The sequence below is a fragment of the Plectropomus leopardus genome, chromosome 17 (assembly GCF_026936395.1).
Source record: "Plectropomus leopardus strain MGB_pleo_1.0 chromosome 17, ASM2693639v1, whole genome shotgun sequence".
NCBI lineage: Eukaryota > Metazoa > Chordata > Actinopteri > Perciformes > Serranidae > Plectropomus > Plectropomus leopardus.
Window position 1 is genome coordinate 1,052,306 of NC_142192.1, and position 26,314 is coordinate 1,078,619.

Sequence of the window (26,314 nt, forward strand, 5' to 3'; positions counted from 1 at the left end):
TCATGTCATATTCACTACTCGGCTTAAAATACTTTCTCCTTTTAAAAAAAAATACTGTTTTCATAAATTCATCATTTCCTGTCACCTCTACTTTTCAATTTTTTTAACTGATTTTAAGATACCATCTTTGACACTCTTCCTGCACACACATTCCACCATAAAAAGACTTAAATCTATTTAATATTGTCATCTCTCCTTTTCCTGGTGGCCTTTTAATGTAAAACACCTTTGGGTGTTTTTTTATTGACAGTAACTCGATTGCGAGGTAAACTGAGACATAAACTGTAACACTGAATGTAAATCACTGATGAATGAAAACAGTGTTTGTATAAAACAGAGACAGTGAGAGCAGCAGGGTGGGGAGTAGAGTATGCACTGATGGAAATTATGCTGTGGAAATGTACATCATGCTTAATTTATCATGTGAGACATTAGAGCACAGGTAATTCCAGCTCTCTCAAAAGGTTTTCACCCAACCTTTATTCATGAGAAGCCTTTGTTGCAAGACACACCTCTGGCTGTTACAAGCACCTACATGTCCATAGATAGTCAGGAAACAAAGAGAGAGACACAGATATGACATGCAACAAAGTGTGATATGACATGCGCCTTGTCCAAGCTAAACATGTTGGATCTTGAATGCCAAGACACAACCTCACTATTCCCAAAATGCAAGATGCAATGACACTCCTCAGCAGTGGTAGACTGTAACTGAGTCTTAAGTACTGTCCTGAACAATTTTTGCTTGAGTTTTTTTTTTTTTTTTTTTGAAAATGTATTACTTTGACTCTACACTTTGACGCTACATTTCTATGAAGGCTTTTTTTATGTTTGCTTTGAGGTCAATGGATTATTTTTTTCTTTCTAAAATGCACAAGTCCATAAACTGTGATCATGCAGTTCTGTGTGTGGTTTGTTTGCCTCAGTGGTGTTCCCGTACCACTACTTCATGCATGTGCTACTCAGATTGGGCAGCTCATCAGCAGAGACGGGTAGAGAACAGAAGTCATCAGCAGGCGGCTGTATTTGGTTATTTGGTGGTTATATATGCTTCCTCTAGGCAACATCTGCAAATTTCCATTGTTATGCAGATGATACGCAACTGTATCTATCTATGAAGCCAGATGAAACTGATCAGTTATCTAGACTGCAAGCATGCCTTTAGGACATAAAAGCCTGGGTGAGCTGCAAATTCCTTATGATAAACTCAGACAAAACTTAAGTTATTGCTCCCAAAAACCTCAGAAACTCCTTTTCTAGGGATATAATTTCTTTAAATGGCATTGCCTTGGCCTCTAGCACATCTGTAAGGAACCTCAGAGTTATATTCGAACAGGATCTATCTTTTGCCTCCCATATAAAACAAACTTCAAGGACTGCTTTCTTTCACTTGCGTAACATTGCAAAAATTAGACATACTCTGTCTCAAACAGACGCCAAAAAATTAGAGCATGCATATGTTACTTCTGGGCTGGATTACTGTAACTCCCTACTATCCAGTTGCCCCATCAAGTCCCTGAAGTCTCTCCTGGTGCAGAACGCTGCTGCATGTGTACTAACAGGAACCAAGAAAAGGGACCATATTTCTCCTGTTTTAGCTTCTTTGCACTGGCTCCATGTAAAATCCATTACTGAATTTAAAATCCTCCTCCTTACTTACAAAGTCTCCAAAAGTAGGATAGGAACCAGAGCCTTCAGCTACCACACTCCTTTTTTATCTTTTTTTTTTTAACCATCTTCCAGTTTCGGTCAGGGAGGCAGACACCATTTCCACTTTTAAGGGTAGACTGTAGTCCTTCCTGTTTGATAAAGCTTATAATTAGGGCTGGCTAAGGTTGCCTGGAGCAGCCCATAGTTAGGCTGACATAGGTTTAGTCTGCCAGGGGACTTTCTAGGATATACTGAGCTCCTTTTTCCCTCTCTTGATCATTCCATTTGCAAAGGCTCTTGTCTTTTTACTGCATTTCACTAACTAGGTTGCCTCTCAGGTAGGGCTGGGGCGACGCAACTGATTACGTCAATACGTCGATTCACTTAACGTGCGTCGCACTTAACGCGTAGCACCATTTCACACAGCGCGCGTAATGAGAGCGTGAGCAGCACCGGGCGTGTTGTTTTTTGTTTCGACTTTCGTGTATCAAGTTAGAGCTGCACACTGCTCGCCCGAGCAGCGCCTGTCAGGCGCGTCTGAGCTGCGTGTCACCTGTAGCACATCTAGAGAAACGGTGTCTCGCCGTTTTTCTACGCGTGACGCTCGCGTTTGTTGGCTCTTTACCGCTTTATACTGCAGTTTAAAGTCTCTCTCTGTCACAGAGATGAGGAAATACAAAGATGTTTGTTTTACCTCAACTTCCTTGTTTCCCTTTCAAAACAAAAGCTATCTGTGTCTCTGTGGACTGAATGCCATCACTTGCTGATGCAATGCATTTTATTTTGAAACATTAACAGGACGGGGTTGTAAGCTGTGCAGAAGCTTGTATAACTTCATAAATGAGTGGAATATGTGCTTATAAATATGAAACTACAGCACTCATATCAGCAGGCAGCGGTGTGCCTTAAGGCCCAGTTAAGGCTGGACTAATTTGATGCAGAAAGAATGTACTAGTTATAATTATTTCTGTTAGAGAAAAGTTAACGTGTTATTTAAATAGCACTAATTTTACTGTAAGATGTTTTGTTGGACTGCTAGATTTGAGGGTTGTTTCTGTAACAGAGTAAAAGTTTTGTTACTCCTCTGAAAAGTGACTTGAATTTTACATTGTTTTATTTATTTTGCTGTTGGATTGCTAAATGTAGATTGTTTTACATTCCTTTTACTTGAGTGGAACAAGCTCTTGCATTAATTTTATTTTGGAGAGACTTTATATCAGACTGTAAAACACAGATTACCAGTTAAGCCAGGGCTATTTTTGTTGGGAAATAATGCCCTGCAGTGGATGACATGTTTTAAAATGTTATTTTTAGTAAATGTATTGTTATATTTATTGAGTAATAAAAAAAATAATAGTTAGATCAATTAAAAAAATAATCGATAGATTAATCAAAAAAATAATCGATAAAAAAAATAATCATTAGGTGCAGCCTTAGTGCTATTAATCATTTTACTTGGGAGTTAAAAGCTTTTGAGTAGGCCTACTTCTCCTATAGCTGCCAACATTCCCAGTTAGAGAAAGGGTGAATAAGGTCATGTGCTTGTGGCCCCAGGCCCCAAAAACATTACATCTGCCCCTAGTAATAATAATGAGAGCTCAGCACGAGCGGCTGGATGATGCACGGAACTATGCATCCTGATGTTTCTAAATAATCCCATACAAACTCTGATTAAACCTGAAAATAACACAAAGCAGTCTGTAGAAGTCTAAAGAAGTCACTTTCCACCTCTGCAAATGTGTCTGTTTCAGACACTTTGATGCTTTGAGGAGAAGCTGCGCTCTGTTCATCTGTCTCACTGCTTTCGGACCACCTTTTTTGCATGATTGTTCAGCACTTCTGCCCTTGCTGTGTTTTTGCGTGAGATTTTCCTCTGTGTCATGAGAGCGTGAGACAAAGCTCAAAAGCGTGAGGCGCACGGTAGATGCGTGGGAGTTGGCAGCCCCGGTGGAAAAAGGGCTAATAGAGTTTTTAAATGACCGAAATACCAAACATGGGCAACATTATGTCGGTTAGAGGTCCTAATTTTTCGATTAACTGCCCAGCAGTAGCTTACTACTTAAAAAGATATTGTTCTCATTCTTACATTTTATTACAACTTGGCCACGGTTCCGGCTAGGACAAAGTTTTGGTCCGGATCCGGACTGCAGTCCGCCAATTGGTGATACCTGGTCTAAAGTCAGCAGGAACGTCAGCCCTTTTCATTTCGTAACCACTTTTCCTTGACCTTGATGAAAAGCATCATGTTTCTAGGTCACTTCACTCTGGTAGGATTCTCACTCTGTAAAGGCCGTTAAACACCAAGCTGATGGTCGGCTGTCTGCCCACATTGGGCTGACGATGAGCACCCGTGGCCCTCGTCACCGCTATGTACAGCAATAATGGTAACAATAGCGATAGACATAAAATTAGTTAATGCACTCTATGATAGCATGTAATGTTGCAAGCAAATATTGTAGGTGTTGATAAGAGTCCCATGAATATATTAATAGTGGAGGCATGACGCATAATAATGACAGTAGAAGGTCGTGTCGAGCAGGACAGCATCTGCGCAACCAAGGCCTACTGCACAGGCGCAGCCTCAGACAGGACTACAGCAACAGCAGTATAAAGTCGTAAAGAGTCAACAAACGTGACCGTCACGTGTAGAAAAACGCTAGATGTGCTGCAGCTGACGCAGCTCAGACGTGCCTAACAAGAGCATGCTAGGGCGAGCAGTGTGTACGCTCTAACTTGATACACCAGCGCCGAAACAAAAAACAACACGCCTGGCGCTGCTCACGCTCTTATTACACACGCTGTGAGAAACAGTGCGACGCGTAGATGCACGTTACGTGAATCGACGTATTCGATGCGTTGCCCAACCCTAAATAACACAGAAGTTTCATGGAAATTGAACTGAGTCCTGCAGTCAGGAGAGGTTGGCATATTATAAGCAAAATGTGCTTAAATTTACCTGAAGTTTGTTTAAAAGCTTTTTTTATGTAATGCTGGGAAGTTTAATAAATAATAATAAATCCTATGTTTTTTTACACTCCAACAAACCATGGTTCTATGAAACAGTGTCAGTGAACTATGAGGGTAAAAAACAAACCACAAAAAAGCAAAATAATCATTCATTAATCATAACTGAGGTAAAAATGTTCAATTAACTGTGATTATATTTTAGATATGAGGTTAAGACCTTTGCTGGGAGGAAATTTTAGCAACTGGACCCGTTTGAATTTTAATTGAATACCCCTGCTTTAGACCTTAGCATTTGACTGTGACCTCTCTGCAGGTTGTTTTTACCTTGTGGGAAACATTTCATTTTACACTAAACCCACAACCATTTCAGCTTATGAAAGACAATTCAACTGAAGTAAGTAGTGAAACAGGTCATTACTGTTGCCAAGCAGTCCAACAACAGCAACAGCTTGAGTATCACACAGCTCATTGAGCTATAAGTCTCTGCAGTACAAGAATGTGACCTGTAGTGACACAACCACACAAACACCCTATTGTTGGCTTTTCATAATTTAGACCACACTGAGCATCTCTGTGCTACACCAAACACAAAGTAGTATTACTGAAGACACAACCACCCTTTCACAACCAAATTAGCTCTGGTTCTTGAATTGGTTCCATTCGGGGTTCTTGGAACCTTGGTCCTATCTTTCGAGCCAGCCCTAGTTTCACAAGTTTCACAATTGCACAATGCAGAACAGAGGTAAAAAGTCATAGCAAAATCACGGATTGCATTGACTATCTATAAATTTTTGTTTTATTGTGACAGATGTTTATTTTTACCCAAAAACAAACATGAACCAACTATTGATGAGACCACTGCATGCTCTTTATACTGACAATTTCTTATTTGACTTCTGCATTGTTGTCTTCTTCATTATCTCCCTGACAACCTGTAGAATATGACACGCCCACTGATGTCGTCATGGTTCGCACTTCAGGTCAAGGAAAACGTTATTTTTTTGTTCCAGCTGAGAATAAATTTTTGGTATCTGAACCCATGCAGTTAAAGTCGAAGTGCTCTGAACAGTTTTATATTAAGTGTGGGAACCCAAACAGAACTGGTTTTTCCACGTTGGTGGAAAAAATGGTGGGAGTACCACTAGGTAGAGGGGTCGGTGAGCAAAGATGGAGTGAGTATAGTCCGCTATGGCTTTTTGGCTGATAAGTGGGTATACTGTGATTGTCCCGAAAAAGACGTGGATATACCCCATAAAGCTGAAATTAGCTTAGCCTTGAAACTAGCTTGAGTCAGGTGACAGTGAACATCCTGATTTTGTTAATGTTGTAGTGTGAAATAATTTAAAAACTCTGCAATGCATCAACATGTCATAAATCATGAAATGGGCTTGTGAGTGAACATTCTTGTAGTGTGCATTTCTTTCCACACTTCAAAAAAGGTCGCCAAACAGAGGCAAAGCCAAGATTAAGATGCTGAGGTCATGAGTCTGTAATTTCTCTTCACATTTAATAGATTTACACAACTATATATTTTGCAAATGCTATGTCCCTGCACAATTGTCTAAATCAGGGATAAGCAACTTGCTTTGCTTGGAGGCCACTCTGCAAAATGACTGGAGGCCAGGGGCCAATCACAGCAGCAGCAGACATGTTGGATTTTAGAGACATTTCTACAATTTAAGGAAATTCTTCAGATTTTAGGATGATTCTCAGATTTAATGACATTACTAGTATTTGGGGATATTTCAAGGATTTCAGGACATTAGGGACTTAGCTAGGACCTCTGTCAGGGGGCGTGGGGAAGCTTCCACTGACACTTTTTTTGATCAGTAAGCTCTATTTTGATGCTGTTTTATGCACTGTATGTCTACTAAAAGTACAAAAACAATTCCCAGTGTGAATCACTTTATTTTACTTGAGAATTAAAAAATGGTTGAGGGGCCACTTGGTACCTTATCAGGGGCCAGATTTGGCCCATGGGCCGTAAGTTGGTCTAGATACTGTACCACAATCCCAGGATGTACCAGGTGGAGTCATACAAAAGCCTTTCATTTAAACATTAATTGGGGCTTAGTGATTAGAACTTCAACTTCTCAGTGTGCACAATATGTAACTGTGACAGGATATAAAGCAATATAGTCCAAAACAGCGGTATGGTCCTTTAAATTCTCAGCTCCATGGCCCACGGTGGCTGAGGAGCACTCTATCCTACCCAGTCACGGTACACTGCCTACACGCTGATCGGTCCACGGTACAGACACACCGGTCAGACCGGGTAGTCGCTCTTTCATGAAATGACATGTTTGAAAAAGGGTGTGTGTGTGTGTCTGGAACAGTTGGAGGGAGCTCTGTTCACTTTGTGAAAAGTTAAAGGCCTACATGGCAACAGCTAACATTTCATTTCACCAAACTTGTTGGGTTCACAAACAGCTGAATGAGGTCCGTTAGACAGAGGATGAATACGCAACTTACGTTTCATAGAAATGTCTGTCATAAAACAACTGTCACATGTCCCTCTGAATGGAAGTGACGCTACATCCTGACTCAAAGTGACGGTAAACCCTGTGAGAGCACTGTGCTGCTAGCTAGCGTCAGGTCAACTAACTTTGTGCCGCCCTGTTCGCCCCAAACAAACCGTCCCCGCGGCGTGTGGACGGTACAGACTTGAATCAACCGACAGCCGTTATCACCTGCTGCCCGGTCTCACGTTACGTACCGAGTGGAGATATTTTCTCCCTAATGAATGAGTGAGGAGTGAAACTTCACTGTTCCTGTTCTAACGTTCCCAGCCGAGCCTGTCAGCGAACTTCAGCCGCTGTCATTACCGTTCCTCCCCAACTCCAGCTCGCGCCCCCCTTTACTCACATGCTGTGCCTCCTGCTCGCGCTCGATCCGGTAACAATATAACGAGAGGGCTTTCCAGAACGAATAACAATATAATGTATGTACTTACAAATTGTATCTTTCGTAGGCGGTCGCCATCTTCGCTCTGTCTACCTGACCTCAGTGACGACAGCAGTGAGAGTAGCTTCTGTATGTGTTGCCAAATACGAAGAGTAGAACCCGCAGAGGGCGTAGCGCTTCAAATGCAGCTTTCTCCTCCAGCACCAGAGGACCTGGCACCCATGGACGGCGAGGTGACGGCTGGTACTTGTAGTTTAATTACTGCAACTATTTAACTTAGGTTTATACCTGGTATGTAATTAAAGAGATGGAAATTTGCTCTGTTAATATCAGTTCGCTCTCTAAATATCATCTGTATGAGTCTTTATAGCTATTAAAAAGTGCGTAAGTCTAAATAATTAATAAAAAAAACTGAATTGTGGTCTGGTCCTGGTTACACCGATGCTGTGATCTTGCCTTTGGACACCTCCCTTTCAACATATGCATGAGACTGTTATCATCTCCCTCAACATCATCATAGAGTGCAATTACTAATTTCACACCTACCATTATTGTAATATGACATGCATCTGTTTCTATTATTGCTGTGCCTCTCTCCCCCTCTCTCTTTCTCTTTCCTTTTTTGCCATGATTGTATTTCATTTGTTATTTACGACATCTATTGCTCGTCTGTCCGTCCTGGAAGAGGGATCCCTCATCATCCTCTACCGCTCTTCCTGAGGTTTCTTCCTTTTTTTTCCCCCGTTACAGGGGTTCTTTTTGGGGAGTTTTTCCTTGGGTGATGTGAGGGTCTAAGGGCAGAGAGATGTCGTACACTGTAAAGCCCTCTGAGGCAAACCATGTTTTGTGATAATGGGCTCTATAAATAAAACTGACTTGACTTGACTTGACTTGAATTAATAACTTTTCCCTGATTCACAGCATAGACTGTGGCCTATAAAAAGATTATGTAACTATTTATGTACAGTCTGTGATTCAGAGTTGAGGTTGTGTCCCTATAGTCTATGATAAAATACACAAACAACTGCTGTTCTACCTACATATTTCTAAATGTACAATGTGGCAGGAATACTGAACTTGCTTTGCCTGAGGGCCACTTTTGCAAAATAACAGGAGGCCAGGGGCCAGTCACACAAGTCCAATACACATTTCTAGGATTTTAGGACATTTCTCTGATTTTAGGACATTTAGGATGTTTCTCAGATCAAAGGACATTTCAATAATTGTAGGACATTTCTCAGATTTTGGGACATTTTTCAGATTTTAGGACATTTCTAAGATTTTAAGACATTTCTAGAATTTTAGATTTTTTTGGGGGAGGGGGGGTTTCTATGATTTTAGAACATTGGGGGCTTAGCAGAGGACCCTCCACTGCACTTTTTTATGTTTTATGCACTCTGGAACCTTCTGTATACTAAACATACAAGAACAATTCCCAGTGTGAATGGCGTTATTTATATTGATTGAAGCTGCTCTGTAGTCTGGTGGTTCTGCAGCAGATACTTCTGAATATTTTTCCAGATGGCAGCAGGGTGAACAGACTGTGGTGGCTGCTGTCTTTCAGTATCCTTTGGGCTCTGTGCAGACACCTCACTTCACCGAGGTCACTGATGCTCTGTAGATGGTAACCAGTGATGTTCTGGGCAGTTTTTATCACCCGCTGTAGAGCCTTCCTGTCCTGGGCCATGCATGAGCCATGTCAGTTTGAGATGTTTCCAGTCAGTATGCTTTCTATTGTTCCTCTGTAGAAGTTAACCAGGATCTTGCTCTGGAATTTAGCCTTCCTGTGTTTCTGTAGAAAGTAGAGCCTTTTCTGTGCTTCTTTAACCTGGGTGGTGATGTGTGAAGATAGGTTCTCAGTAATTCCACGGAACCTATAGATGTTTACCTGCTCCACCTCAGCTCCACTGATGTAGACAGGAGTGTGTCTTTGCCTCCTTCTCTCTAAAATCAACAATCAGCTCCTTGGTTTTACTGATGTTGAGCAGTAGGTTGTTTTCTGTGCACCACTCTGCAAGATCGTTGATTTCCTCCCAGTATGAACTCTCATCGGAGAGGTGGCTGAGCACACAGCCCTGGGGGGCTCCAGTGTTGAGCACTAATGTAGAGGAGGTGAGACTGCCAATCCTAACTCTGCCTGCGTGTGAGGAAGTCCACTATCCAGTTGCAGAGTGTCGTACTGAAGCATAAATGTATGAAATAATATGTGTATAAAAGACAATACATAAATAAATAATAATAATAATTAATAAATAAACAAGTAAAATAAAATAAAATAATGGCTAGGACTTTTGTTTGTTGTGCGTAACATACGTCCCATACAGGCATTATTCAGGACACCATAAGCACGCGGTTCTATGAAGGACCCGCGTATATAAAGCATGGCCGGACATTTCTTCGGTCTCTTTTTGGCGCACCTCTGGGAGGAATAGTGTAAACATTCAGTCGTCAGGATTTTTCACGAATTTCAGTTCGTGAAAAATCCTGACCGTCCTGACACAGGACGGTAAATGGGACGCACACTGAGTCTCTTTCTGAAGTACTGTCTTTACACAAGTAGTCAGTGGGCGGAAACGGGACACTCAGCAGCCTCTGCAGTGTTTCTCTGGTGCCGAGCACGTGGCACGGAGAGAGGACTCCACTGTAATGGAGGCTGAAGGACCTGACTTTGACATGCGAGCTCTGTTCTCTCAACAGGTCGTAAAATGAGTCTCCTCGTTGACTTTGCTGAGCCGAAGAGCGAGTTCCCGAGACACTCCCGGAGAACCAAGTCTGCAGATGGTTGAATACAGTAAGTGGATATCAGACCACAAGGGGACGAGACATGCAACTTGATCAGCTGTAGTTTTCAGAAAAGTCTACTTGTGTCCATTGGGTGCTCATTGCATGACTTGCTTTAATTGCATTTATTTAACAGGACACAGTATTTACCAGAATGAAAGAAAATGGTTCTTATTCTCTAAAATAATGCATAGAAACTGCATGTGTAACAGGCTGTCAAAACTGATAGAAATCCAATAAAATGACATTACATAAGCTTTTAAACATATTTCACTCTAAATCAGGTGAAAACGTGTCGTTGTACAGAACTCCTTGTACTGATCTGGTGGCATGTGAAGACGCTGGTGTTATAGTACCCTCTGCAGGGCTTTAGCAAAGACAACATCCCATTCTGTAACTGATAAAGCACTAGTTTTTCTGCTTATCAATTGGCTTTAAAACATTCTAGATCGATCGCCAGACTACATACTAGCTAGGCTAGTATGTAGTCTGGCGATAGCTAGGCTAAAAAACAGATGAATTGCTGAGAACTACAGCTTTTTTTGTTAGACTGCTTTAGGTATAATTTGAGACTGGTAATGAAGAAGACACTGAATATGCTGCCTACTAGCCCTAAGAGCATAAAAACACTTGACCGTTCTGAAAAAGACCCTCTCTGCTGTTTCAGGACCACACTGAATAAAGATGGATCTGGCTGAAAGAGGATCATGTCCTCCCCCTGGCCTCCTGGTAGTCCTCCCCTGAAGGAGAGTCCAGTCTGCAGCCATGAGCTTGATGGTGAGTCAGGACGGGATTCAGTGAGTGCTATGGAAACCATGATATGCTACTTTGATGATCCACAAGACTAGAGTCTCTGATTACACCATGAAGCTCTTTCACAGTGCACTGAGCATGCATACCACTGACTGTCAATATGATCTGCAAACAGTGGCACTGCTCCTAACACTTTGTTCTGTGTCTTCAGCAGGTGTTTGAAGCAGCTGGACTTTATGGAGACTGCTCTCTGGGTAAGTCTGGGACCCAAAAGCTTCTGCTCTGAACTCCTCTCTGATGTGGAATGATGATTTCATAGACTAGAGTCTCTGACAAAAGCATGAAGTTGTCTTCACAGTGCACTGACCACAACACCACTGGTATATTTTAACCTATTTACTGTTGATCGCTAAGATTACTGCTGGAACTGTTTTTAAGTGTTTTATTGCTTTTCCAACAGCCAATATTTTATTTTTTATTCCACATAAACTATAAACAATTGGCAGACACCCGAAGCTTGCTTTAGCTGGTTAATCTGTATGTCTTTTTATTAAGGCAGCATTATCATGACACATTAATACAATATAAAGGAAGATGGATATAGTTTGTACTGCATTCCGTCTGTGATTTAAACAATAATGGCAGATGTTTCACTGGAAACTTACCCACACTACAACAACTTACTCTTGTATAATAAGTCCGATCTTCTTTACTGTTTTTTGTAGGGGTGCATCTGATTTCTGCCACCACCTTAGTACAGTGGAGGTGAATGGTTAACGAACATGGAAATCTCATTTTAAAACTGTCCCAGTCATCCAGGGGCTTACTGAGAGTTTTCAGAGGTGTTCTCTTAAAAAAGGGCTGGTAAAACTTGATAACAGAGCTTGAAGTGTGAGTGCAGTAAATGGGCTAAAACATGCTAACATGTGTGGACCCTGAACTTGCCCCTGATTGTCATGTGATGGTTCTGATGACGTCAACTTGTCTTGCAGCTTGTCCACACACTGACAGAAAGGAGACGACCTGACTGCTCCACAGCTGTAAGTAGCAACCACTTAAAGTCAGGATCATCCAAATAGGGCTCAGAAGAGCTTTTACCCTGTAACTTTAGTGTCTGAGTTTGGTCAATGATGATGCAGTTATTCGGTTCGACTGATGTTAACTGAAGTTTACTCGCAGCGCACTGAGACGCTCAGATTGTTCAAGGCTTCTTTGGAATAATTTGTGGAATGAGAGTGGTGATCACTGATATTTCTGTCAGGTGTGACTGTAGCAGCCTGAGCTGGATGATGTCTGGACACAGTGGATGGACCAGGTTGGTATTGATGGGATGGTATAGTCTCCTTACTGACTGTTAGACTTTAGGGGGAGTGACACAGAGTAACCTGAAGATTTAATGTCCCTTCACAGGTGCTGCAGCTCGTGAGTCAAGACTACAAAAAGCCTTAAAGATGCTCAATATCAAGTCTCCAGGAAAGGAAGCATTAACTGATGCATTCCCATTGTTCTAAATATAAATCCTGTGCCTCTGAACAAGTAGTTTCCTGCTGTGTTTGTTCAAAGCCGTTTCCCCTCAGCTGTTCATGGCTTTAACCCTTGACCTGCGGATATATTTAAAGACATTTCAAATAAATGGTTGAAGGCACAAGGACTTCAGGCTTTTCTTTTTCCAACAGTAATAGCAAGCTTATTAAAATGCTGTTTTGGGACATGAATGTGCCCTGCATGAGGTGGAAATGAATAAAATGACTCAAATACCATACATCTAGAGTAGTTGAGTATTTGTGTTTACTCTGTGCTAAAGGGGAATATCACCTAGATGAAGAGTTGATGTTATTTCCATAGTCTAGGAAAGTTCACTTAATATTAGAACGAGAGCTGCTGTCTCTCAAAGCCAGAGACAGAACTCTCAAACTTGTGATGTTTTCAAGTACAGGTTTAGTTTACTGATCCCATGTTGGGGAAAGGAGCAGAAAAGAAGGGATATATATCACACTTAAAGAGAAAATCTTCAAAAAAAAAAATAGCATTGTGTATGGATAAGATATATCTATATAATACTGCATGTTAAATAGACTGAAATAAATGTTTGGTTTTTTTAATATGTAAAATGGAAATTTGTTTGTGCAGTGAGATAGTTGGAAGAATAAGGTGTGCTCTAAAGCTACTACATCAAGATGTTTGTTTTTTTTAAATACCCAAAATGAGCTTTATTCTGTTTTCAGTGCTTCACTCTTTGAAACCTGAGAAAATGTTTCCTTTCAAATACATTCAAAGAAGGCTGTGAGCTAAAAAAGAAATTACCCAAAATTAGCAAAAAAAATTTAAAAAAAATGGTAAAAGCTACAAGAAATTTTACTGGGAATTAGCACCAAAAAACAAAATTTTAGAACAGCAAAACAAGGCAAACAAATCCTTGAAAAGGTGCTTAAAAAGTTATAATTCTGTAAAATGATTTTAAATATGTAATTAAGACAATTATACATTTTTGTTCTTTTCCCTAGCTTTATTTTTCCCCTGACACTTTCACTGAGCTTTTTAAATTCTTAGTAATTTCTTGCAACAACATTTCTTACCAAATTGCACTTTGCCTTTTTTTCTGTGAAAGGCCTCTGAAAGCAGCACAAGAAAAGTGATGATGCTCTGGGTTTCAAAAGGGTTAAACACAACACTTAACAGAACATTTGGATGACCATTGAAAGTGTCTGTCTCTTAACTGTAGCTGGCAGCTGTAGTTGCATTGCAGGTTGTTTCATATAAAATATGATCATAAAGAATTTCTGTTGATGAAATAAGATGTTATGCAGTCAGTCACCACAACCTCATCCTATTGCATGACGCAACTTGCATATAAGTAAAAGGGAAGTAAAACCCCACAGTGAGAATACCCAGTGAGAAGTAAAAGCTGCATTCAAAACCTTCAGTATAAATATTTATGATCAAAATGTAATTCAAGTTTCAAATCTAAAAGAAATCATGCAGTAATCTGTCCCATGCTGTGTCTTCCTTTTCTATCTGATGCCTCTGTATTAATATTAGAGCTGCATTTATGTGTGTATTGCATTGTGCCGCTCTTTATATACTATTGGGTAGTTGAATCTACAGCAATGCATCAATATTTTATAAGATCATATACTTGCAGTGTGGCTGTCCTGTGAGAACCACAGATCTCCAAAAAGTCAAAAACAGCCCTGTTTTCAGCTTTGCAGCAATGACTTTTCCAGCTGATCAAAAATAGTTTTTAAAGAGTTTATTTTGCTTAAGATGGAGGAGAATTTTCTCAACACATAAAGGACCATTTTATCCTTGAGTTCATCACAAACATAAATCAACAACACAACTGGAGATACATGATTTTCACTGGACAGGAGGGGGAGGAAATGCTGTCATCGAAAAAGTGTCAAGCTATGAGACATGGAGTGCAGTAACCAGCTGCAGTATTTCCCCAAGATAGTGGCATAGAAGTATATAGATGCGTAACATGAAAATAGTCAAGTTCCTTGAATTTGTACTAAAACTGTGTGGTGTACATAGAATAACTCAAAAGGGCTTGTTATGCATAATGAGTTTGCAATGAGTGTTTTTTGTGTTATAAATTAAGTTACCAAACAGTTAATACAAGTACAGCTGCAATGATTAGTTGAACAATGACTTGATTTTTTTTAACAGTTTAAAGTTTTTGGGGTGTTTAGTTTGTCCGTTTTTGTTTTTGTTTTGTTTGGTATTTCAAGATTTTCTGCATTAGGTACTTTTAGTACTTTAGTACTTTATCCTAAATATATGTGCTCACTTTTATTAAAGTAAGATTTTCAATGCAGGACTATAATTTGTAACAGGCTATTTTACAGTGTAGTATTCGTACTCTTGCTTAAGTAGTTGATCTGAATACTTAAGTAGTTGATCTGAATACTTCCATCACTGACAGTTGCATAAGAAGAGTTGCTGGATGGTTCGAACTATAAAAGAAGTCCTCTCTCCACGTGGCCAGCTGCACTGTAACCACCAGCATGTTTCTGAAAGCTCAGTGTGTGCGCCAGATGGGATGTGAGACCACGCCCTGGGAATGAACCCATGGCATAAATATAGAGAACGCTTACTGTGTCCGCCAATGGGGAATCCAAGTAATGAAGACGTTGGTCACATTTCTGCGGTTGGAATAAGGATCTTTTTGTATAACACGTTTGTGTGGAGAGGACGGTGAGCATCAGTATGAACCGGAGATGTTGGCTCATGGTTTTATTTTGAAGGCTGGAACCGAACCGGTAGTTCGTCTTCTTTGTTCTCGTAACTAGCTCGGGACAGAGCTGAACGTTTCGGTCGACCAGGCAGGCGGACCTTCCCCTCGGTCTCTGCTGGTTAGTAGTGCCATTAAAGGAGACCAACCTGTCGTCAGTTAGCCCTGTCTTGAAACTGACTTTATATAATAAGGAGAAACACGTCGGCGTGTTGACAGCACAGTGTCCACAAATTGAGGAACTTGGTCTGTGTGTCGACTTAATCTGATGCTAACACGAAGGGCTAGCTGCGGTCTGCCACAGAAACTCAAGCTAACGTCGCTGAAGGTGAGCGTTTATCTATCATCATATGAGCTACCGTTCTGAACAGACACCCAAACCTGACAAATGTGTCCCGAAATGTGTTGGTAAACGTTAGTTGCTAACCAATTTTACTGTTGAGTAAACCTCCAGGTTAGCTAAGACAGCCATGAAGACCTATCACAAGCTAACTCGCACTGATGTTGACATGGAATTGAAAGGGAGATTTTATACTCAGATCAACTGTAAACGTCTTTTCTTTTTTGCGCAGGTATGAAGAGTGGATTAATAGGGTACGGAAGACTCTGAAAAGTTGAGCAAGTTTTCCAAGCAATTGCCTTAACATTAGCTGGGTGACGTTTAAACTCAACCTCGGTGAGGTTAACCCATTCACCTGCAACTAGCCAGTGCTAACCTGCTGACTGGGCATATCTGGAAGAAATGTTGAGTTATTGAGAGCAACCCTGGCAGCTCCAAAGGTTGCCAGATGAAACCAAAGACATGTAGACCAGAGGCCTGATGAGTAAACGCTGTCATTGCATCAAGAGCGTTGTCAGTTATGTAAGGAGGGCTCAGTCCTTGTTTCAGTTGAACTGCTTCCTCACACCCACAGGTGTGTCTGTGGCCTCAGGACGTCATTTTGTCTAGGCCTGTGAACAAGTATTACAACTTCACCACTGAACTGGTAGTACATGCACGCCTTTCCGGTAAACTCACAGAGTTGCCTGGCCAACGTCAGGAGCTGAAAAGTGTCTGCTGATTTTAATCAAACTGCAACAAGCTCCTTTAGAGAGAATGACCGCTATGGTGAGCAGAGCATGGGGGTGGGTAGTGGGCTTAAGGAACAGCAGTGTTGTGTCAGAGAATACCACAACAGTGACAGCCAAGGGCCAGAAGAATGGCTCTGGCGGACAGGGCCTCAGGGGGTGGACTTCTTGGATCTGGGGAGGATGGAGAAATCAGAAAGACCAAAGCAGTCCCGTAGAGGAGTTCTGGGAAGCACAGGAGAAGCTTCAACCAATGGAAATTGAAGATCTCGGTGCAGGGAAACAGGAGACAGATGCAGGTTCAGATCAAGTTCCAAGATGGTGGAATAAATATCTGCCAACTTCCTACTTTTCATGGCCAAGACAAACTGAACCCAATGGACTGAGACAAAAGGAACGTGATGGTCGAAGTGGAGGTGCGCGAGACTGTGATATTGATGGGGACTTTTCTGACTATGGAACACCTCCACCATCTCCTACACCTCCTTCCTCTCAGCTGACTTCTCCTTTTCGACTCTTCGCGCAAAGCTGGAAGGTGGAAATTCTCCCAGAGCACTACGAGATCTGTTTCAACTTTCTCCGCCACCTGTTTGATCTGTTTGTTGTTGGCTTCCTGTGGACTGTGTCCCCCCCTGCCAAGCTGATCCTGGAGGTGCTGGGGGTCCAGGGAGCACTGAGGCTGTGGTTCCATGGTATGGCCATGTTTTTTGTCTCCACAGTTGGAATGGCAGGATTACTCTGGTTGATCCAGGAGTATCTCCCTCAGTTTGCGTTGATCTATGGCATCATCCAGGCGCTGGTGATCTCTGTCAGTGTTCGACAGAGTGTGATCCTCGGCATAGAGGAAGAAAAAGAGGAAAAGGGGGAGGAGGGCAAGGAGACGGAAGAAATGAAAGACAGCAGGGAACATAAAGAAAAGCTTATGTCTGTTAAGGACAAAGTGAAGACAAGTTAAATTTAAGGTAAGCGCCTTTATTCATCTGATGTGCGGTTCAGGTTACATTTTACCACCTGATCTCTCTGACACTTACCATTAGTGGGTTTTTTAATGACTGCATTAGTTAAACAGAAATATAAATACTCACTAAACAAAAGCACAAAAGCATTACATCACTATGAAAAACTGCTTAACCCTTGAAACTTGAATAGATTGTCTTAATTTCTTTCAAAAACATGGGATGAAAAATAAGCAAATTGAGAAGAAAGAAGCCAAAAATGAGCAAGAAATTAGTGAAAAGCAAGCGAAGATGTTTGTTTATCCTCAACTTCCTTGCTATCTGACTGTGTCTCTGTGGACAGAATGCCACCAGTTGCTGAAACAATGTGTTTTATTTTAAAACATTTACAGGACGGGGTTGTAAGCTGTGCAGAAGCTTGTATAACTTCATAAATGAGTGGAATATGTGCTTATAAATATGAAACTACAGCACTCATATCAGCAGGCAGCGGTGTGCCTTAAGGCCCAGTTAAGGCTGGACTAATTTGATGCAGAAAGAATGTACTAGTTATAATTATTTCTGTTAGAGAAAAGTTAAAGTGTTATTCAAATAGCACTAATTTAACTGTAAGATGCTTTGTTGGACTGCTAGATTTGAGGTTTGTTACTGTAAGACTAACTTTTGTTACTCCTCCCAAATGTGACTTGAATTTTACGTTGTTTTATTTATTTTGCTGTTGGACTGCTAAATGTAGATTGTTTTACATTCCTTTTACTTGAGTGGAACAAGCTCTTGCATTAATTTTATTTTGGAGAGACTTTATATCAGACTGTAAAACACAGATTACCAGTTAAGCCAGGGCTATTTTTGTTGGGGTATAATGCCCTGCAGTGGATGACAAGTTATTTTTAGTAAATTCGTTGTTATATTTACTGAGTAATTCAAAAAAAGTAATAGTTAGATCACATTATAAAATAATCGATAGATGAATCGATAAAAAAAATAATCATTAGGTTCAGCCCTAGTTGGGTGTCTCTCATTTTGCAATACTTCTTACATCTGTCCTAGCTCGCTACATTAAAGATATTGTGCTATTTATTCCACTGCATTTATGTGACAGCTAGAGTTTCAAGATCAAAACAAAGTAACAACAAAGCTGGCTTAGTGTGTGATTTTAGATAAAATATTTATTTTATTATTATAATTATTACTATTGGTGGATACACTGTTTACCAACACTTACCGGTTAATTTGCATTTAGATTCAGTTAAAAAAATATGGTCATCCAGGGTCATTTTTGTAAGCAGAACAAGCAGCTCTGCTTGTTGAAACTGTATTTTTTTTTGTAAGACTGAATGCAAGACTTCAGACTGTTTTATATTTTGGTTTTGTTTCTTTTATTTCGGTGAAGGATCTGAATACTTCTTTGACACTGCTTTTAGAAACGTAAAATGAGGGCAGGTGTGCATAAGAACTGGGTGGTTAGTTGTGTTTTATAGTCCAACGCTCATATTGACCACAGCTCAGTGAGTTCTGTTCACGCTCTTAAGAATGTGAAAGGGCAAGTCATTTATTCTGAGTCGCTCTCGCTCTCTCGCTCTCGCTCTCTCTCTCTCTCTCTCTCTCTCTCTCTCTCTCTCTCTCTCACTCTCACTCACACACACACTCACAGAGAGTAAGGCTGTCATGCATCTGTTTTGATCCAGTTACCATAAAAAAAGAAGTGTGAGATTGTGAGTGCTGTGAAACCACTGGCAGAGAGAAGAGCCTTTCACAGGGACACGCAGATAATTGAGTTTATTTGCCTGAGGCCTCTGGTCTTCCACTGCTTCAGTCCTCACAATTACTGTATCTGTTCACAGAGAGATGTGCCATTAGTGTTTATTATGTTGAAGCAACCATTAGCCTGACATCAGAGATTACATTTTATTGAAATAAACACTATAGTAACTTACTGTGGACCCATTTTTACTGACGTTGATTGGTTTTCTGAAGATTTGCACATCAAAACCAAAACCAAAACTCACTTGAAGTAAACAAAGCTGTGCCATGGTGGCTTATCTCCTTCTCCAGTTGTTACCAGCACTAGATGTGAGCCAACAATTGGCTCCCATTTTTAATGTTAAGTATATTTCTGGTTCACATTTATTATAGGGTTGTGTTTTCATAGTTTTCATTTCTGTCAATTTTGATACAATTTTACTCAAAATGAATCGCTGAGGTGGACAAACACTGTCCCTTAATACAACAAAATCTTACAGCTCAAGAAACACAAGCAGTCAAAAGAAATGATCTTAATAAACCAAATGTTTATTGAGATCATCTCACTCAGAACAATTACATGATGTTAGGAAAAGTGGACTTATTGTGTCAATCTGATTAAAACTGGACTTTTAAAATACATGTAAACATGTTAGTCTGACTGGAATTATACTGAATTGAATTTCTCAAATCAGACTAACACACCCAGATAATGCGATTGGAGTCGAGCTATTCCGTCATGTGCACACCTCAGTCTGATATTAACTAGACTAGGTGATCTGTGTGTGCTCCTAGTTGCTGTGCCAGCCTCCCTCGGCGGTGAGGGATAGGGACTGTTTGTCACTTGTGAGGGGGGAAGTGCTGCTGCAAAACTTAAAAATTATTTATATTTGTCTCAGATAAAAAAAAGGCACAACCCAGCCACCCCTTCCTCTGCTAAAGTACAGTCCCACAACACCGGCACAGAAGCTAAGTGAAGTCCTGCTGTGGACGGAGCAGCATCAAAACATATTTTAGCCACCTAAAAAAAAAATCAATATCAGCTTAAGTGTACACTGTACTTGAATATTGTCTCCTTGTTACCAACACAGCAGCTGATGGAGGCAGCAGCAGAGCAGCAGCTCCTCTGTTCAGTGGAGTAAAACGTTTCTCTCAGTGGAGTCTGGTGTTTTTGATAGAACGGCTTCAAATCCCCGTCAGTAAGAGCTGTCTGACAGCAAGGTAAAGCAGTGAAAATATTCTACAGATAGTGTACACTTAAACTGATATTGATTTCTTTTTTCAGGTGGCTTCAAACTAATCAATGAAGGCAGAGTTTACTCAGTGCTGTTTGATGTGGTCTATATCATAGACTGTATAAATAAAATAGGTTTATAGCAACTTGTTGTAGGGGGCATATCTCCACCTGCTGTGGAAGAGTCGGACAGACTTCATCAATAAATGGATTTTCCCTCACTGCTTGTATACTGAGACAAGGACAGGAGTCACGTTAAATAACCTAATGGAGCTGTGACCGTAGCTCCACTGAACTGCATGTAAACATACTGAGTTGGCCCACCTGAAATGTTACTGATATTCATTTAACAGAAAGCTGTGCGAACAGCAGGTAGAGATTACACATTCTCTTCCAGTTCAGTTTGTTTCCAACCCGGTAGATCATCTTGATAGCTCGTGTTTCAGACTTGGAGTATGTTGTAGCGTTGTCATTGTGTTTTTCACAGTACAGTGTACAGAGTACAGTGATGTTATTACAGACAGAAATGATTGCCAAATCTGCCAAATTAAGACAACGGTTGATATTCTCTAAAACAATCGTTACAGTCTCCTAGAGGTTAGTGAAGTATTGACGAGTAAATATTTTACCTTTTTTATCATCATATTGCAGGGAGTGCAACTTCAGTGGCACTGCACCAACCGAAGACCACCAACAGCATCACACACCCACCACACGTCACTGTACTGTGTTCTCCTGATGGGCTGTTTTTGAAGAGAGCTGTGTGTTTTCCACAGACAGGAAGAAGCTGCTGTGGATTCAGGAGTCCAGCAAAATGAGTCCAGCTGTATCAGACCTCCTCCTGCAGGACTGCACAGGGACTGTTCACTACACCACTGTGTTCTGCAGTGTCACTTAAGAATTGTATTGCACATTCATTACAAACTAAGTTTTACTCATGTCACTTTATGTTCAATTCTATTGATCTGCATTTTAGAGACATCTGTCCTCACGTGATCTTAATGTTGTCATCAGAATGTTAACACTGATAGCAGTACAAAGTTTAGTATCAGTAAAATATACTACCAGTTATATGGTCAGTAATAACGGGCCATGAATGTTCAAGAAATGCCTTTAAGTCAGTAAGAAAGAAACAGTATTTAGGGATACTGTGGTCACATTTGATTTGTTGTCCTGAGGGACTACTTTTCTCATGATTCACCATGAGACAGTCACACGGTTTGGGACCGGGTGATTGCCTTTGGTGCATTGTTTGCAAGAGAAAATAAATACATTTAAACCAAAAACAACCAAAATGCACAGCCTGAATTAACAAATAAACAAATGCAATCCACTACAAACCACTGCATTAACAAAAACAAACAAAACTCTGTGTGCTTACGAGTAAATACTGTAGGGGACTGAAAGAAGTTATTCTTCCACACAGAGGAGTTTGAGGATGGGCTCCAGTGAGTAAAAGGCAGAGAAGAACATTTGGTGCTACAGTGCTTTAGTGCTCCTGAAAATTGGGTCAAAGGGGCCCGAAATGCCGTTTAAAAGAATAAAATTGTAACTGACTGTAATTCCACAGCAGTCAGGGAAACAGCTCCTGATGTTTGGTCTATCCACAATCTGTGTTTACTCTATTTGGGGTAAACATTAAAAGTCATTAAATTCTTTAGTCTATATTGAGTCTAATTGGAGTGCAGTTTTAAGCTATGCATTTGCTGCTTGGTGCCGTCTCTAGCGGGCTACAATAACTTCTCTTGAATAGGCCCATCATCTGTTGTTCAACTTTAACCTACAAACTTACACAGTTGACCTTTAGAAACACTGCACTGTATGTGGAAATGGAGAGCAGTTATCTCAACACTAGGTGTCACTTAGTTTTGTACAATTTTACACACCAGGGGCCATTTGTATAAAACTGTGTAGATTTACGACTAAAACTGTGTGTGTGCACAGAGGCAGAAGTATGCATACACAGATTTATAAAACCGTGTGTACGCCTGATTGTGTTTTATAAAACTCCAATCATTGTGCTGGGCACACGAGCACAAGCGTCATTCCCACACCCACAGTTAACCATTAATGAACGTAGAAACACCTTCCACATGTGTCTGCATATTGACAGTCATGCCTCCCACCATCATTCCACCTGTTTGTGAGAAATACAGTAAGGAAAGAAGAGTTTCACTGACTGTAAAGTCATCAGTGAAGCTTTCCACCAGGGCCAGAGCAGCTGTCATTACACACAGCAGTGGATATTTGTAGTGTCTGTATCACTAATTCATCACTTTTTTTCTGCAAATCATTGTTGCAGTGAAATCTCAGTCAGTATTATTATTACATCATTACATTATTACAATCAGTGATTCATTCAGAGTGCTCAGGTTCAAACTGACTCTCGAAAATGTTCCACATGGTCAAATTAAACGATCACTAACAGGGAAAAGAGTGGAAATAAAAAATAATGCAGAAATGTATCACTCTAACTCATTTAATATAACCCTTTTTAAATGTGCCTTTGTCATTTTACAGAATGCTGTGTAAACTGACCCCCCCCCAAAAAAAAATAGTTAAGATGGCAAACCTTAAAACATAGTTTTAAGTTTCTTATTTTTAATCTCCTTATGATATTACCTGCAGCTCTCAGCTACAACTGTGTGTGCTTTCTTCCTTTACAAATACCAGTTTATGTTTTGGAATAGGCGTGTGCCTGTTTTTTTTGTGGACACATTGTTTATACATCTGGCCCCAGGTCTGCTTTTTATGGAGAGGAGGAGACCTCTGCGTGTAATTGGGCTCCTGGTAAAAACCTCCTGAACAAGGAACACTGAGGGAACTTAATCGGGAGAAGATTCAGCTGGTTGCAGTCTGCAGTCCTCACCGTGAGACAACCCCCAGTCTTACACACTGTTACCTCAGTTCTTTAGTCTAATTAGAGTGCACTCTGAAGCATACACTGCAATGACTGTCTGCTCTGCTCTGGGTTTGTCTCTGTCCACCATCTTTGTCTTTAAGGCACAGTCGCAACACGTCTCCCCAGCAAACATTCCTTCCGTCCTTAATATCATTCAGCTGAAGCTTGCAAAGCAGACACATTTAAGCAGGCATTTCCTGTTTGGAGCCGTCTCAAGCAGGCAGCAATAAACTCCCTTGAATAAACTCATCTGCTGTTCAACTTTAACCTACACATGTTCACAGGTGACCTTTACAAACTCTACACTGTATGTGGAAATGGAGAGCAGTTATCTTAACACTGTGTTGTCACCTAGTGTTGCACTGTATTACACTCCAGGACTACAGACTGCCATATTATTCTGTTTACATCATCATGCAGCTTTATATGACTTGTATCCTACATTACACCTGTAACTTCCTTTCCATGTCCAGGGCAGAGTGCAGGTCATTGTGTTAAACAGAGGGCTGACTTTGCTGACTTTACTGGAGCCAATATCCAAATTCGGTCGATGGTGGGAAGCCTTTAAGAGATGGGCAAGTAGTAACCAACACTGCTGACCAATTTACTGCTTTAGAGAGCTGTCAACAAGCACACAGACTACAAAATACCACTTTAAAGCCATCCCATCTCTTTAACTCAGCAATGCCCTCAAATGTAATGCAGATATAGATTGTGTGTTTTGAGACCCAAGATGAATTGAATGCACTAGTTGGTTAAATGGTTGCTATTTTTCTTGGAGTAAACCTCTGATAGCTATGAGGAAATGGATTCAGCACTCAGCTGGGATGACTGCTTCTGGCACTCACTTCTAAATAAATATAACATTCATCATTTCCGCTGGTGATTCTGTTCTGCATTGTTTCTGTGTTCACATATTGAGCTGAAAAAGGAGGATGACAGCCCTGTCTGACCTGTGGAGGAGGCGTTTCTTGAAAACCTTAGCGCACATGGAGTATGTTACATTGAGACTCCTCAACAACATGCCACTAGCATTGTTGCCCGTAGAAGGAGGAATCTGTAGAGATTTCAAGTAATGACACATGATACCAGCAGCACATTTGAATGTGTTCTCTGTACACTCTGGGTTTTTGCCTTATGTTATATTCTGTGCCATGATATTCCTTGTTTCAGTCTTTTTCTCAAAACTTTGTGTTTTCATGGATTTTTACTTAATCACCATGCTTTTAAATTTTAAGGTACAAAAATGAGAAGACCAAACACAATTTGGTTTTAGTGCACAATAGCATGTTTTTGCGCTTAACACTCCTGTTGTATTTAACCACTTTTGACTTGCATAAGACATTCTCTTTTAGCATGTGGAGATTAAAGTGCATAGACTTTTCTTACATGTATCACAGCCTGACACATGTGGAGGCCTGTGGCTGACAATATTCAAATGAAATGATGTAAACTTACTAATATGTAACTATCCATTTGTGTGTTTGTGTGTGTTGCTGGACAAATCTCTTTCACAAAATCTGTCAAAATCTGTCAACTATATAACTAACTATATATATATATATATATATATATATATATATATATATATATATATATATATATATATATATATATATATACATATATACATATATATATATATATATATATATATATATATATATATATAGATATAAAAGCAGAACTACTGTAGTTTTTCAGTATTTGTGACAACGATTGAGAAAATGTGGATTAATTGATTTGTTAGTTGCAGCCCTTCAATAATTGGAATTATGTTTTGATTGATATTGCTACTAATGAAAATGAATTGTAATGTTTTTTTTTGTCATCAATATAAAAGTAGTTGACAGATTTTGTGAAAGAGATTTGTCCAGCAAGTATGACAGCATTTAATTTAATAAGTAACAAGCTTAAATAGGTTATAAAAAGTCTGTGGTGTCGTCTAATTTTCAAGTTAAATTTGCAAATATGACAAAGAAGGTCCATTTCTTATTTTATTGTTATTATGGCAATGTTATGGTTAGAAGAGTACTGAAAATGATTGGCACTGCATTTTTATTTTGATTCTTTCATCACTGATGTATTTAAAAAAAACCTGGATTTTTCAATCGTATCACATGTGCACACAAATGGAAAATGAAAATTTCATTTGATTACAAGGTTTAATTTAATATTAGCAGCTATAGACTTCCATGCAAGTGTGTAGAACTGTCTTAGGCTTTTTGTATTGCACCAGATATCTATTAACAATTTGATTCAATCTCTAGTTTGCTTATCAGGAGCTTTTATTGCAGTGATATTAACGCTGAGAATCCCTTGTAAGAAAAGCTATTTTTATATGTGCAACCAACACACAGAACAAGTGCTGGATCACTGTAGCTGAAAAAAATCTGCCCTGCTTCCTTAAATAAGGGGGAAGGTCCTCACTGCTAGCTGTGGTGTAAATTTAATTTGGAAGAATAAAAGGAAGGAAGTATCTGCTGTGAACTATTACTGTACATCTGATTTATAGCCACTTTGAACCCAACACTACACTGAGGTGAAGTGTTTCCACTGGCTAAATAAATATGCTCTTTTATTAGATTGTCTGTTTGTTCTTGATTTTCTACAGGAAATTAAGGAAATGCATGTATAGCATGTTAATTATGCTGGGATTACCTTTTCACTACTAGAACCAGCACAGAGTACAGAGGCAGAACACAAAATGTTCCCAGCCAAAGAGGAGGCCTGACAGTACAGCAGTTTAAAGGAACACACTGTTGGTTTGCACATTGCAGAAAGTGTTTTCAAGGAGAAATAAACTGTGGATGTGTGTCCCACCCTCTGTCAGCCAGTTGTTTCCATTCTTTACAGTGTGCTGAAGAAACTACTTGCAGACACTTGAGTTAAATAAACTAACATGATGGACATCATGTCTGCTGGAAGCCTCTGAAACCTGAGGAGACTGATTATTTTCAAACACATGGGATAAAGACAATGAGCAATGAAAGAAGAAATTACCCAAAAATTAGCAAATAATTTGTAAAAATTAAAGGAAAATGACCTAATAGTTAAAAAAAAAAAGGAAAAGGAATGTAAAGATAATGCCAAACAAGACTTGCTTAAGCCTTTGAAGCCTG

The 26,314-nt window shown here is 40.0% G+C and overlaps 2 protein-coding genes, 1 long non-coding RNA gene and 1 other non-coding gene across 4 annotated transcripts in view; 3 read left to right on the forward strand and 1 right to left on the reverse strand.

Annotated features, from left to right (window-relative positions):
- The window catches only part of sacm1la (SAC1 like phosphatidylinositide phosphatase a), a 31,507-nt gene extending 23,780 nt beyond the window's left edge, over window positions 1-7,727 (reverse strand). Inside the window, exon 1 of the mRNA XM_042506630.2 lies at window positions 7,571-7,727. Coding sequence (XP_042362564.1) covers window positions 7,571-7,599 — 29 coding nt within the window. The 5' untranslated portion in view covers window positions 7,600-7,727. The remainder of the gene's footprint in view (window positions 1-7,570) is intronic.
- A 2,191-nt stretch (window positions 7,728-9,918) lies between these two features.
- On the forward strand, window positions 9,919-12,817 carry LOC121957962 (uncharacterized). Its single transcript, XR_015779536.1, has 6 exons — window positions 9,919-10,312; window positions 10,970-11,079; window positions 11,267-11,309; window positions 12,048-12,095; window positions 12,317-12,370; window positions 12,466-12,817. It is a non-coding gene; the product is annotated as an uncharacterized LOC121957962 (long non-coding RNA).
- On the forward strand, window positions 11,356-11,424 carry LOC121958354 (small nucleolar RNA SNORD52). Its single transcript, XR_006106840.1, has one exon. It is a non-coding gene; the product is annotated as a small nucleolar RNA SNORD52 (small nucleolar RNA).
- A 2,305-nt stretch (window positions 12,818-15,122) lies between the features above and the next one.
- c17h6orf47 (chromosome 17 C6orf47 homolog) lies at window positions 15,123-26,024 on the forward strand. The gene is made up of 3 exons (XM_042506603.2): window positions 15,123-15,617; window positions 15,862-17,319; window positions 20,942-26,024. The coding sequence occupies exon 2, from the start codon at window positions 16,386-16,388 to the stop codon at window positions 17,310-17,312; it is 927 nt and encodes a 308-aa protein (XP_042362537.1). The 5' UTR covers window positions 15,123-15,617; window positions 15,862-16,385; the 3' UTR covers window positions 17,313-17,319; window positions 20,942-26,024.
- Window positions 26,025-26,314: the final 290 nt, after the last annotated feature.

Coding starts and splice junctions, on each gene's coding strand:
- c17h6orf47 (XM_042506603.2), top strand. CDS start 16,386: ATGACCGCTATGGTGAGCAGAGCATGGGGGTGGGTAGTGGGCTTAAGG.